This window comes from Sylvia atricapilla, chromosome 3, assembly GCF_009819655.1.
Source record: "Sylvia atricapilla isolate bSylAtr1 chromosome 3, bSylAtr1.pri, whole genome shotgun sequence".
Taxonomy (NCBI): Eukaryota; Metazoa; Chordata; class Aves; order Passeriformes; family Sylviidae; genus Sylvia; species Sylvia atricapilla.
In genome coordinates, this window is record NC_089142.1 from 97,498,593 (window position 1) to 97,513,448 (window position 14,856).

The 14,856-nt window shown below is 41.3% G+C and overlaps 1 protein-coding gene across 1 annotated transcript in view; it reads left to right on the top strand.

Annotated features, from left to right (window-relative positions):
* The first annotated feature begins 1,854 nt into the window (after positions 1-1,854).
* The window catches only part of XDH (xanthine dehydrogenase), a 47,389-nt gene continuing 34,387 nt past the window's right edge, over positions 1,855-14,856 (top strand). The window contains exons 1-6 of the mRNA XM_066316312.1: positions 1,855-2,040; positions 8,871-8,928; positions 11,284-11,380; positions 12,518-12,626; positions 13,687-13,813; positions 14,597-14,658. Of these exons, the coding sequence (XP_066172409.1) occupies positions 1,987-2,040; positions 8,871-8,928; positions 11,284-11,380; positions 12,518-12,626; positions 13,687-13,813; positions 14,597-14,658 (507 nt within the window). The 5' untranslated portion in view covers positions 1,855-1,986. The remainder of the gene's footprint in view (positions 2,041-8,870; positions 8,929-11,283; positions 11,381-12,517; positions 12,627-13,686; positions 13,814-14,596; positions 14,659-14,856) is intronic.

A 14,856-nucleotide genomic window follows, 5' to 3' on the forward strand; every position in this document is an offset into this window, starting at 1 on the left:
GCAGAAAGCAATAGCTTACCTATAATGTTATTACCAAGGCTATGCAAAAATTTGAGTATGGGCTTCTTTAAAAAAGTGATGACAAGACTGCAAACGTTCTTTAAACCCAAGAGCTGCATCATACATTATGGGAAACACAGATTAGGAAACTAAACAAGTTTGATTTTGGTGTTAATGCTGTAATGGCTAGTTGCTTTAAGATTGCTGTAATAACACGTTTGTTGTGGTTATATGTAGTAATTGTTATTTGAAATATTACAAAACTATTAATGAGTAGTAACCTTGTGTACACTAATTTTGAGATTGAAGCTTGCTACGTGAGGGTAGTGTTTATGTAAATTTTGCACATAAATATAAAGCAACAGAGCTTAAGATTACGTGGAGAAAAGTGTGTTTTTTTCTAGTAGTCTGATATTGCGAAGTGGGAGGTGCCTGACAATAGGTGTCAGCACTGGTTCAGCTATGCACAACTTCACTGAAAACGTAGATTAAGGCAGCTGGAGTTAAGCACAAGTTTGCTGTGAACTTTACGTTCAGCAAACTGGAATGTCAGTAAAGAAGGCTGAAACAGTGTTTGACACTTGTTATAAAATAGCTGTTTTAGGGTATAGGCTGGGAAACAGAATGAATGAGACAGAAGATGAAAGCTGGTAAAAAGGATATATGTTCTGTATTCACTGAGAAATGTTTCCATAATACTGAAGGAAAGACTGTTTCTGAAAATTGTAATTTTAATTAGGTTTTGTTATCTCATGAATTATTCAGAGAGGTTCCTGAGAAGAAGACTTTGATACATAGTGCTTTCCCAGGGGATTTCAAGAAATAATTAAAAAACCTAATCAAAACTAATTGAAACTCAAGAAGGAAAGCAAAATCACAAGAATCAGCATGGAGCAGACAAGATAAGGAACAGTGCTAGGAAACTTCCATGAGACTTTGGAACTGTGCTGTTTTGTGGTGGAATTTTAAACTGGATCTAGCAGTTTAGATATCTGGCTCATTAAACCAATGCATGTCATATGCAGGGGCCTGTGGATGACTCTGCCAACACCTTTGGAAGAACAAAACCAGGAAGACTTCATGGAAAATGTGTGGTTGTGTAATGGAGAAGCCAGAAGAAACCACCACCAGGGAAATGGAAGACAAAACATCCTTGATTTTCCTCTGTGTTTCACTGGCAACATGCACCTAGGAACCAGTGTGTAAGGATTAGGCCAAAACAGGTAAGACTAAAGGCTTTAAGAGCCCAGTGTAAACATTATGGTCTTAGTCCAGCACTTCTTTTGAGGTGCTGGACCAGAGTGCCAGTTCTCTAGAATTGCTTTTATGTGAACAAGCACATACCTGTTTAAATTATGTCCTCACAGGCAGAGGGTACTGTAGCTTTAAAACTGCGAGGAAAGACAGTGTCATAGTCTTGCAGTCAGTTTACCAGCAGATGTGCACATACCAAGGAGTTTTTAAAATAAGCAGGTGCTGTCATTAGAGATCTCTGTGTGGTGAATGCCAGGTGGATGGCTGTCCACAGAACAAGGTAAACAGCTTTTTCTTGTCAATATTTGGTGAGGGATAGCTGGGAGAACCACCCCCCACCCCGAAGTTTGCATTGCATTGCAAAACCCTGTGAATTCCCTGCTAGCAGCCGTGTCAGTGGCACACGGCAGTGCCCCAAGCCTGGCAGGATAATCTAAAGGGAATGCAGCTGAATTGTGATCCTCTGTATTAAAGGGGGCGGGTCACTGCGCTCCTTCCTGCTCCTTTTCTGTCATTAGGGCTGCAGAAGCACCAACCAAACGCAGCTGGCACGCCTCTTGGTGGCCTCTTATATAATATGGGGTTGCACGGGGCGCTGATGTAGAAATAAAGTCAAACGTTGAGGCAGACTCGTATTACTTGTGGTGTGGCTGGTGCTCACTCTGCTCTGGGGAGTGCTCTCACGGGGGTGGTGTGTGGCACTGCTTGGGTGAAGTTTGGGAGCTCTGCAGGATGGCTCCAAACGAGGCAGGGGATGAACTTGTTTTCTTTGTGAATGGTAAAAAGGTAAGGAAGATGCCAGTTTTCTGTCCAGCTTGCTCCTGGATTGTGGCTTGATTACTGACTTTCCTAGTCATCTTTTCCCTCCTCTGGAGTTTTCTGATAAGAACACGTATTCCATGGCTTTTAAATATTAGATTGTGAAGATTACATATTGCTTTGCTAAATGGCTTTTTCTCTTCTTTGACTTTACCTTGTGAATTATTCAAGGAGTAACACAATTACATAATATTCCTTTCACATTTTAGATTTATTGGCAATAATTTACTACAATTCTGAAGTAACTACTTTTAAATAAGTGCACTGCTTAATACAGGCATTTCTACTAGGAATAATTTCAGTACTTATCACTGATCTGGAAAATTTAACTCAAATGGAAGCATTCATATATAATTCATATGCTCAATAACTAATTCTAACATCTGGGTTTTGAAAGGGATTGAGAAAAATGTTTATTCCGTTTCCATTTAAGGAGCTAGAAAACGCTTCACAATGAATGCCCATTAACTCATACTGTTTCCTGACAATAACCTTAGAAGTGACTGTGTCTCACAGGAGGCTGGGGTGCTCATTGCACATGATGGACACATTTGAACAGTTTGTCCCAGGCCCCCCTTTCCTCAGTTTGGACTTTGCCTGGCTGTGAATGCAGCCTTGCCTCTTCAAAGGCTTGTAAACGGTCAAAGCTGACTCTTTGACCACCTACCGAGTTGATTCTGTTTCTGGGCTCAGCTCACTGCTGCCTTCCCCACCTTCCCCTTGCCTAGACACTTGGGCAAGGGAACTTCTGCCAAAGCAGCTTCCTGCTGGGAAGTCTGAGGAGGGGAGAGACTTGCATATCCATTTGTGTGGAACCAAAAGTTTGCAAACCTTTCCTGTGCACTACATAGGGGTAAATCATGTGGTATACTAAGTTTGGACTAGACAATAAAATTTTTTATGCCTTGAAGGATCACACAATACTCTCAGCTGGTTAAAAAGCTCTGTGCCCTGCCTTACAGACTGGCACAGGATTAGTATCCCTTTTGCTTTTGTTGGGCTTTCATAGTAATTTAATAAAGTGTAAATGTGGATGAGAGTCTGGCTACAATTAGGGATTTTAGTAATGAATTAGTATCCCAAATCGGATTGGAATTAGAACTTTCCAAGGTACTAGTGGATTTGATATTAATGTTTTGTTTTATTGATATAGTAACAGTTTACTGAAGAATTAATTTTATCTAGTATGGAGTGAAAGTTAATCATAGAGCTGTTGAATCTAATATTGATGTAGAGCCCAGGCTTGGTTCTGAGGTTTTATAGGGAAGGATGACATCTAAAGCTTTGCTCACACACATCAGTAGTGGTTCATTTGTGTTAATTGGCATATCAGCCATTCATTGTTTCTAGAAAGAGATGAAAACTTGAAACTCCAAGTTGATTGTGACTAGCTAATTGAGTCTGGTAATTGAAATTGTGGCACAGGATGATCTGTGAATTTTATCTGATGAATTTTCTGCTGTGGCAGGCAGCAGGTGGCACACCATGAACTTGTTGTCGTCATGCTCTGAAGGGTGAACTTGGAGCTCTTTAGATCTTGCATTAGAAGGTTGCCACAAACGTGTTGGGCAATCCAGACCCTGATACAAGCCAAGTGTCTTGTCTCATTTGATTTTTTTTTTCCTGGTATACCCTAATGAAAGAGAATTGTAGTTCTGGTGCCAGATCAGCTGAGGTTCAAAACCAATAGGCCTCTCATGGTAGGTATGAAGAGTTTATAAACAAATTCCTGCCTGCAGTTACAAGTGGTGCTTCAGCACTGGCTCGTGCTCAGTTATTACAAGAGCACTGCTCTGTGTAAACTTAGAAAAGTCCTTCCTGAAGAAAACTTTTTGGCTAACACATAAAAATGTCTGTTAGTCAAAGCCCAGATCTGGCCCTGTGGGACTCTCTTTTTGTGCACATGGGGTGAGGCAGAGAAGGGGAAAAATGGCAGCCTAGGCCCTGAAGGCCATCAGCAGAAGACAACTTGCTCATTTTGGGTCTTCTGTCTGTCCTTGCTGTGTCCTGCACATAATAAACCTGCTTTGAGTGACACTGGCCTTGTTGCATTTCAGCAATTTTTATGGAACTGCTGTTCCTGTTTACAAAAGTTATCTCTCAGAGCTCACAGTGTGCATGCGTAAAGGGGTTTATCATAGTGTGATCTTGGCAGCTTGGCTAAAAAAAAAAAACCCACCAAAGGATGATTTATATTACCAATGGCACCAACTCATTTAAACGTCAAAGCTCTCTCGGCATCCTTTCCCACTACCTCATGGAGCAGGCAGTGCCATTAAAGGAGCAGGTTTCACTTGCCTCCACCCAGAGCCTCCAGTGGCTTTATTTTTCTATTCCCTTCTTTGTATGTGTTGCTGAAGTGGCTCAAGTTACAACCCTGCCAAATGCAGGCTTAAGAGAGAGAATTGGACTCATGGGGCACTCCACTCAATGGCAGTCTGCGTGGAGTTTGTTGGGACACTGCTGCACGTGAAAGGTTTTGTCATGGAAGGAGTGAGTGATGGGAAGTGCCCGGAAGTGTAGTTCTGCTGGAAGAGCAGGTAGCCAGAGGGAAAGTCAAGAGGCAGGCATTAATATTTTTTCTCTGGTGGCCAGTGGCAGAACCTGAGGAAACAGCATCCATCAGGGGAGGTTAGGAAAAGGTTTTTCACCCAGAGGGTGGTTGGGCACTGGAAAAGGTTCCTCAGGGCAGTGGTCACAGCACCAAGCCTGACAGACTTCAGAAAGTATTTGGACAACACTCTCAGGCACCCGATGTAGTTCCTGGGGTGCCCTGTGCAGGCCCAGAAGTTGAGCTTTGATGGTTTTAGCGAGTCCCTTTCAAGAGTGTATATTCTATGATTCTAAGTTAGGATAAGGCTCTATCCGTCAGAGGCCCTGACTAAATGTTCCAGCTGGTTCACTGTGATAACATGGCCAGTGGGAAAGGTTACTGCTGTGTGGATTCATGACAGTTTGACATTGCAAATGGGCTGCTGATAATCTGTCACTCTACAAAACTACATGATAAGAGAGGGTTTGTAAGATAGGGACATGGATTGCAGCAAATTCTCTCTTGCATTAGCCCAGTCTGCACTGTTGTCAAGGGAGTTGCCTTGGAACAGCTGAGCATACTTTACATTCAGGACTGCTTATTTTAAACACTTGTTTACTTCACTGGGCATAAAGCTTGGCACACAACTAACTCAAAGTTACTTAATAGTCTGCCCAGACTAGAATGCAATTTAAAGCTAACAGTGGCAATTTTACTTTTTTTTTCTTGGCTGACAAGTCTTTCTCATTCATATGGAGCATGTAATTTTTGTTTAAACATGTGAAGTCAGTATTTCTATTCTCAATGCTGAGGGAGGATCTATGCTGGAAGCCACATTAGACCTCTTACCACTTCCAAAGTGTGTGGGTATTTGGTTGCTGATGGGACCAGCTAAAATACAGGATTTTTTCTGAGCTTTGTGGACCTCTGGGTTCTACATAAACAGTGACTTACAAGCTTTCAGTGTGCTGGTTTAAAGCAGAACAAAATGTTCTCAGGACCAATAGCAAATTTACATTGTGTGGTTAATATTCATACCCTAGGGGACCTTTACATGTGACTGGTCTGACTTGCTGTGTGGCAGTCTAGTTAAAGCCTTTCACTTTCTCTTCTTGCAACTTATTGAGTGACCAGGGATTAGTGATGGAATGGGAGCTTGTCCTTCAGGAAAGCATCTGCTTCTCATTTGTAGACCCCAACTGATGGAAAGCTTAGCACATTGTTTGTTTAACTAGAAAAGTCTGTTTTCTCTTTCCTTCTGTTCCTCTACTTACCTTGTTGAACAACTGTTCTCTTAAATGGAAAAATCTCTAACTTTTTGGGAATAATAATTTAAATAGGATGCTTTATGTTGTAAAGGCAAAGTTATCTGAATTAGTGAGAGGCAGGTAGAGAAGCTGGAAAAAAATATTGAAGTCAAAGTTTTGTACATAAAATTATGGGGAAATGAGCTTAACATTTCTCTGGACTAGTCCATGCTCTCTAAAGGTGTAAAGAACTGCTTCAGGACCTGCTCTGTGTGGTACTTAAAAGCACAAAGAACTGCAGGGGCAGACTAGGCTCCCTGCTGAGGTGGACCTGAGTATTTAAAATTCCTAGCGTCAGTAGGCAAACAGACATGTAGTACAAACACAGCAGTACAGAGTAAATTTGTTGAGAGTCATTGACTGTCTGTGCCATCCTAACGTTTTCAACTATGTTTCTTTCTGCATTTGATTAATAATTAAGCTACCAAATGCAGTAAAATCCAGTTTTAAATTGTCAAAATGTGGCTGCCAATGTGATATACCTGCAATGGGACATTTGATTTAAAAAACCAAAATAAAACAAATTATAGAACACTAAAACCCAGTAACTTATCAAGAGGGATATATTTCTTTAACTGTAGTACCTAAGTTTTCTGATCCTACAACCACTGAAGGCAATGGATGGAATTCAGTTTCTTTCTGTATAAGGACACTGGGGAAGGTGAGCAGGAGCTGTGATACTGAGCTGTGAATCATATTGTACTGGGCATCAGACAAGACATGTTATTCCCACCCACAGGGTTTTAAAATATTTTAAGAACAAATCACTGCAGGTGATTGCAACAAACCACTGGAGGAATGATATGTTGGAGGACAAACCAGCATCAACAAAAGTGAGCAAAAGGCAAGAGCAGCAAAAAATTCTTACTCTGTGCCCAGCAAGAGAGACTCATCAGCCAACATCCTCCCACCAGGAATCTGAAGTGAAGAGAAATGACTCTTTTGATCTCTGGTGTGTGAGATTTGTGTTAATCCAGAATGTTCTCCAAGCTCTTCGCCGTTATCTCCCTCAGATCCCCAGTCTCTGCCAGAATTGCAGACATACGGCTCTAGTGGAGTAGTTTCAAGTGACTGAAGTAGCAATCCAGGGCTGTTGGCTAGGACAGAGTGAGGGTGTGGATTGTCTGGGACATGGTGGGAGACACTTTCTGATAAGGTTGAGCAAAGCTTTGGGACTTCACTCTTTCTTACATCACTGAAAGTACATGGAGATGAGTGGTTAAGTGAAAAATGAAGGACTAGGCCTGTCTTGTATTTCCTGTTTCCTGAAAAGAGGCCAGTGGGCCAAACTTTATTTGCTTGGTTTGAGTACATAACTGAGCGCTTCTTGGACTCTTTCAAGAAAACCTCTGGAGATATTTTCTTTGCTATAAGCACAGAATAGTCTTTAACTGTTCTGAAGTTTCTTCTCTGTACCTGACTATCTTGGAAGCTGCTTTGGAAGGGTTTGCAATAGCCATTGGCACAGACATGAGGAAGAAACTCAGTGTGGCAGTGACAGTGGGAGTTGCTGAGGCAGGCTTTTTGCCTATGGAATGGCTCTGAAAGGCCATTTGTCCACTCACAGTCACAGGGATGTTTGGAATTTCCTACTTGTGTCTGTTTGCCAAGCTGCTGCAGAGGGACGCAACCAGATGGTCATGGAAGAGCCACTTCATACTTTTATTTGTTTCTATGCATCCAGGACGTGAGGGAATGGGGGCATTCTGCTCTGAGTCGCAGCAATGAGTGCTGCATCATCTACAGTATGACATTCCCTAACTAGAATTCCTGTAGATCATCCTCAGTGCAGGAATGTGATGTGCAAGAAGTGACCAGTTTTGTTTTGCAGCGGGAGTTTTATCAGTTCATTCTAAAAAGGTAAACTCGAACAGGAAGTATGAATCTCTTATCTCTGTAGAATAACCGTGTTACGTGTCAAAGGCATAAAACTGAAGAAGAACAGAGGTTGTAAAGATTTCTTATCAGTGGGAAAAAAAAGTTAAAAAATACTTGCACAAAGTATTCAATTTGCCCTTCAAACTAGGAGTGATTAATTTAAATAAACTGTAATTATTGTACTTAGGACTTGCATAAAAAAAGAGCCAGTAACGTGATTATATTCTAGCACACAGTGAATTTGGAAAAGTTTCTTGACACTTATTAATAACAGAAAAAGGGGCAGACAAGCCCTGTGGCCATTTGGAGGCAAAAGCACAACCTTGGTTTCTGACCACTGGGCAGAGGTTAAAGTATAACATTTACTGGCGATTTTATGTGTAATGGATAACTTCTAATAGTGTGGTTTACTAATAGGATGGAGGTGGCTCAAAATATGCCGCAACATTTTCTCCTTTCTTGTAATTTTGTATTCCCACATTTAGGATGGCTACTATTGTAATACTGATTGATTTAATGTTACAAGGGGAAAAGGAGAAACTTCAGAGGGTTGGTACTTGCTGTCCATCTTGCTGTGTCTGTGTTGTCACATTACAGTTTCCACTGCTGTGTTTTTCTCTCTGCAAAACACATTCCTGATGCTCTTTCTGTCATTCTGTTTATTTTCTGATTTTTTCTGTCTAATAGTGAAAGAAGGGACAGAGTTTGGTTATTCAGGGTCAGTAAAGATGAGACACCATTTAGTCATGTCAGGAACCCAAGATTTGAGTACAAAATGCAGTTCTTTCTCTTCTCACTGCTAAGTTTGTTTGCTGTTTTTAATGAAGGGTTTTTTTAGATTTGCTTCAGTGTGCCATGACTGAAAAACACCGATGTATGTAATGCATATACTTTGCTCTGACACAATAAATTCATGGAGATGTTGTGTCTGCATATATGACCAATGTTGCTGAAATAATCAGTCATTTTGGTCCCTGCTTTGGAAAAGAAGTTGCAGAAAGACCAAACTTACCCCTTGCAACTAACTTATCTGTATCGTATAACATTTTGTGTTTATCAATATCTTTCCTTTCTTGCAGGTGGTGGAAAAAGATGTGGACCCAGAAACAACTCTGCTAACTTATCTACGAAGAAAATGTATCCAGTGTCAGAAAAAACTGCAGCAGTCTTTAAGTGCCTACAGCATTTCATAATTGTTTACTGTTCTGTCACTTCAGTATTGGGCAGAGCTTTTGCACAGAGTACAAGCGAGGGGGGTGCTTTGCATTGTATGGTATTTCGTGCTAGCAAAGATTACAGCTGCCATTCCAGGCTTAAACAATAACGATTTTTAAATTATATACTTTAAGTTATTTACTCATACTTTAAAGGAAAAACATGTAATTCTGCAGAATTATATTTTGATGGAAAGGAAGGAATAATGAGATGGCAATAAAATTGAAGGAAATTGAAATTTGTTCCACATAAATCATAAAGAGTTTTCTTGCCAAAGCATCATATTGGCTAGCTAATATCCCATAAATTGATAATTCTGTGCTGTTTATCAGATGGCCTAGGGTGCCAGGTTCAGAGGTTCCCCTATGTACCCTGGGCATATTTACATGACCAGATGCAAGCAGTCATGTTTCACCCCTGTTTGAAACTGGTCAACAAGTGAGTCAGAACAGCTTCAGGAGCTGAGTAGCTATTGCTGTGATGACCAGGCTGGCTGTTCCAGGTCTGGTTCTGTAGGTAGTGTCATTCTGTGTTTTCTGACTTTTTGTCTGGCCAGCTGGGTGTGTACATCTGCCAAACTGTTCACAGCTATGTTGGTGTATCCATAACGTGCTGTCACGTTCCATTTGTCTGGGAGCTGAAGGAAGTACAGGGACATGAATCACACTCCTCTTTGAGGTTTCCAGCAGAATTATCAGCAACTCTGTTTATCTGAATATACCACAGATGGATAAAGGTCAAGAGGAAATGTAAGTGGCATGACTCTTGGGCCTAGGTGTGCCTGTCTTACCACTAGAACTTTAGAGTCTAAGCTTGTTGATAACTAATGCAAATAGCTTTGTAAATAGAGAATCTGAACTCTTCAAAACCTGCTGATGTTCAACATGAGAATTCTGGTTAACTTACTTTGTAGATGTCTGGTTAGGGTCAGACAAATACTTTGAGAAACATGCCTTATTGAGGCAGGTTAGCACTGTTTCAAGAGAAACATCAGCTGGCGTAGGAAAGCTGTATCTCAAGGAGGCACGTGGTTGTATGAAAAGCAGTGGTGGCTTTAAGGGCATAGTTTGACCATGGACTTGGCAGTATTATGTCTGCATTAAAGACATGGTTTAGTGGTGGACTTGGCAGCATTATGTTTATGGCTGGACTTGGTGATCTTGAAGATCTTTTCCAACCTAACAGATTCTATGATTCTCTAGAAATGGTCAGTGCCATACTGATTGCAGTGAAGTCAAGAAGAATTGAGATCCCTCTAGCAGGTCTCTTGCTTTTCCAAAGGCTCTGTGATATAGGGAAAGGCACTGATTATCTCAACTTCATGTGCCCATTGCCAATGAAATCAGCTGGTTTTTACCCCACCAAAAGTCTCTCAACACTGGCCAATCCTTTTTGCAATAAATAATAGTGTCTAATGACCTTCTAATGAGTGAAGGAACCTGCAGAAGTGACTCAAGGAATTCTCTCCTGAAGTCCCTTTGCAGAACATTTGATGTAATTCTTGATTTTACAGCATGGCCATGAGCTCAGCAGTCTTTGGAAGAATCTGCTTAGGCCAGGCCATACACTCTGTGAGCTCCCAGGTGTCTGTGCAGGGGTTCTGTGCATCTCCATGAGTTCTGGCTCTCAGTGTACCCCTCCTATGGTTTTATGGGACCCATGCTCCTGGGGAGTGTGCCTGGCTGGTTTTGTCACTGTCAGTTGGCAAGCCATTGGAAAAGAGATAGCCAGACCATGACTTTTGAGGTGCAAGTAGTTTGTGAACAGTTCAAATGCAGCTCCCAGCCAGTGTTAAACTGTGTAACTTGTAGCCCTGAGTGACTGGCTTGCCTTGGAGCCTTCTGGGTGTTAGGAGTCACCAGGTGTAGGAAGAAGTCAAGCCCCACCAGTAAGAGGTGATGACAAAGGATGTCACTGTGTGGTTCAGGGATGTAGCTGCATGCCTGAACAGCTCCTGCTCAGCAATTACCAATGCTTTGTCTCCCTTATGCCATTCCCTTTTCTGAGTAATGGAAAGTGGGCACTGTTGCAGTTGAGGATATTTGTTACATGTTTATTTCTAAGAGTCTGTTGGAGTGTGGGCTGTGTCCTTATGAGGGGTTTGGGTGTTGATCTCCATAGTCACATGCTAACTTTTGGAACTTTGCTTATGGTAAATTATTAAGCAGAAGAAATGAGTGCTTTGTTTCCAGCGAGAGCTTGTTGCTCACCCTTGATCGACAACTTGAGCAGGTTTCTGCCAACACTTTGTGTTTTCCTTAATTCCTGTTCTCTCAGTGGGTCTGTGTGGAACCAAACTAGGCTGTGGAGAAGGTGGATGTGGTGCTTGCACTGTTATGATATCCAAGTATGATCCCTTTCGGAAGAAAATCATGTATCCTTTGATCTGAACTCTGCAACAGAGAAATAAAATGGGGACAGATCCAGGTTCCTGACATACCAGACATGGTATTATTTTTTTTAAAAAGTTATATAATGAATGTTTCTGCCAAAACATGTTTTTTCACTTCGAGAACATAAGCTCAGAAGGATAAGATAAGAAAGTATTTTTCTTAAAGCATTGCACAATGCTGGTAGGGAACTATTTCCTTCTGCCCTGCAATATCTGCACTGATTCTAATGTAACTTTTTCCTGTGAGAATCCATATAATGATTATTGTGATAAAACCTTTATTGTTATTGTATCATGTCAATAATCTTGTTTCTGTAAGCCAGCAGATAGTAAATTTTTCTCTACTTGTATTTTAACCTTCGGAATTATTTCCTGAGACAAAATTTCCTCCTATTCTCACTTTAATTAATTGAAAAGGGAAACAATGGAATCAAACAAAATGGGGAATGCAGAGAGAGAGAGGATGAGATAGAGAGACAGTTTAGTTTTACTGTGGGGAACAGAAAGCATTGAAATCTTTAATATATTTGAAATAATGCTTGGTGATACTATAACTTGTATCCTCTGAATGGTTCTGCTTAATAGCATGGCCATGAGTAAGTTATCTGTAGGGTCATTATTTTGTCTTAATAGAAATAAGATAAAATAGCTAATTCTTATATGAGTTTTGGCAACATTATTCTCTTTTACCATCAGTCTAGACTTTCTCCCCATGTTTACCATCTAGAAGCAGCTTTCTAGCTGAAAGACTGAGGACTCCAGGCTCTTACGTAACTTTGCAAACATCCAGCTGCACAACATCTCGGTATTTGTAGTCTGCCCCTAAAATTATTTATATGGGTTCTGTAACTTAATGTGCAACAAAGATGTTTAAAGTTGCTATATCTAGGTGAAATCCTATGGTGTATGCCCAGATCAAACTGCAAGGGAAGTTGATTAGAACTTTGGATGACTGAGTGACGTAGGATTTGGCTTGTAATTAATTCTTGTATCACATCTTTTTACATGCTCCTATTGTGTCCACTGCTGGAGCTTCTGAGTACTCTTCACTGCTCCTGTCCCCTTTTTCCTTTGCTGAGTAGCACTGTCAAATGAAATTACCTTAATGTACTGTTTTAGCCACCATACTGCCAATGCTTGTCTCTTCCCTGTCTGTGCCCTGCATCACGTGGCTGTAACTACTGTTGAAGGCATAGGAAACACGAAATCCAGGCTGCACCCAGCCCAGGTAAGCTAATAATACTGGTAACTTTAAAACCCTCCATGCATGTTTTCTTATGCTAATTAAAGCTGTTCCAGGCCACTGGGACCTCCACCACAGTGCTATGCTAAAGCCACAAGGCTGAGCCTCCACACGAGCAATCCATACTTGCATGTATGGCTAAGTAACAGAATCAAACTCCTGAGGCAACAATACAGCTCTGTTCCGCCCCTAACAGGTTAACTGGTGCTGTCCTGGCTGAATTACCAATACTTTTTTCCTCGGGCTGCATGGCTGTATTTGGTCCACATCCTGGTCTGGGAAGGCTGATGTTGTGGGGAAAGCCAATATAATGACCTGGAGCTAGGAAATCTGAGATAGGTTTGGGCTCTCCTGTATGGCCTTCCATGAATGACTTTGTTTTTCTGATGTTGCATAGTTAGGAACTTTCCCTGCAGTAGTGAAGTGAGGTTTGGTTCAGCGATATTTCAGGAGTCTCAAAGTATTCTTGGTGAGAAGGAGTGGCAGGAACGTGCATCCTTGCTCTTCTAGCAAGGTGTTACAATGCAGCCTTGTCTCTCTTTGTCAGGGAGCTGCCCTTAAGGTAAACTGTGATTCATCCCAGATTGCACAGTGGGTAGGACTTGTGCCAGTATCTGAGGGAATAGACAACAAAGTGAGAAAAAGGTTTGATGTGTATGAATGGATTGCAGCCAGTCTGACTTTTGTTTGTCTTCTTTTCTCTCCTCCTATCTGAAGATTCTGACAGCTAAGTTTTGAAATTCAAACTCAGGTCTAGGCAGGTAGACCCAAACCTTCCTAGCATGATAAATCTGAAGAACTCCTGATCTCCTTGGAATCTTCTAGTGGCCTTCAGTCACATTTTCAGTTCTAAGCCGAGGTGCAAAATTTTTTGCCCTCCTCTTTGAAGGCTGTCTCACAGATTAATTGACAGAGAACATCTGATGATAATCTTAGCTCTTCTGTGATACTGGGTTTTGCTTTTAACAGAACTGTAATAGAAACAAGCACAACAATGAACTCACCTTGATATTATGGGCTAATAATGGTTTTTCCTTTCTCTCAGGAGAGAATAGCAAAAAGTCATGGGTCCCAATGTGGCTTTTGCACTCCAGGCATTGTCATGTCCATGTACACATTGCTTCGGAACAACCCCGAGCCCCACATGGAGGACATTGAAGATGCTTTCCAAGGTAATTCATAGACCTACAGGAGTGCAACTTGTTCTGCTTTTATTATATCTGCTTCACCCAGTGGGATGGAGGTGTGCCATTATTTAATGCATTTTGTTAAAGAGCTGATGGCTGGGAGGTGAAGAAGTAGCAGCTTTTCCACTCAGATTCTGGCCAGGTGCTATGAGGTGAACACTATAGTTCATAAGCAGGGCCAAGTGACCTCAGTCTGGGATTAGGAACCCACTAATCTTAACAACAGACCAAAAAGTAGCCTGTCCTTGAGGGGCTTAAAAGTGTCCTTGTTTATTCATTGCTGTCACAAAAACCTGCAGAGGTGACAGAGAACATGTCCTCCAGCCAAGGACCAACACAGAAACATGCAATGATGGAGTGGGGCAGAATCCAACTGTGTAAATCCTGTGAGAGGCTGCTGTTGTTGCTGAGGTTAGTCATTACTGTGCTTACAGCAGTGATCTGAGAGGAATGATGATGCTGGAGAAAGCATTCTCTTTGTAATTCAGGAGACAGACCAGTTGGTATACTGATTAGACTCACACAATTGAGATAAATGAATACTGAATAAGACTGAATTTGTTCTATATGAATTTCAGTTTAAATTTCAACAAAAAGGGATGGTAGGGTTATTGCAAGACTCCTAATGAAATTTTTCTCCTCCCAGTCTTTTCATTAGCTGTATCAAGATTTGACAAGCTTTTGTGAGAAACAATAGAATATTCTAAACGAAGAGAAGTTTTTAGCCAAATGACACTAAATCCTTATCCTTTTGCTCTGGCAATGCAGGGAACTTATGTCGGTGTACAGGCTACAGACCCATTCTGGAAGGATACAGGACATTTGCTAAAGTAAGTGGCTTCAGATGATGTTTTAAAAAACCTGGAAAGTTGTCTTTCTCTCTGTTGCTGAAATACACCATGAACTCAAATGGAGAGGAGGGAAATGTATATGCTCCAATAACCCAGCTCCAGCTCTTGACCTCTTTCTATATGATTCATGCATTAATTCAGATAGAGCAAACCCTTTACTCTCTCCACTTGCTGGGA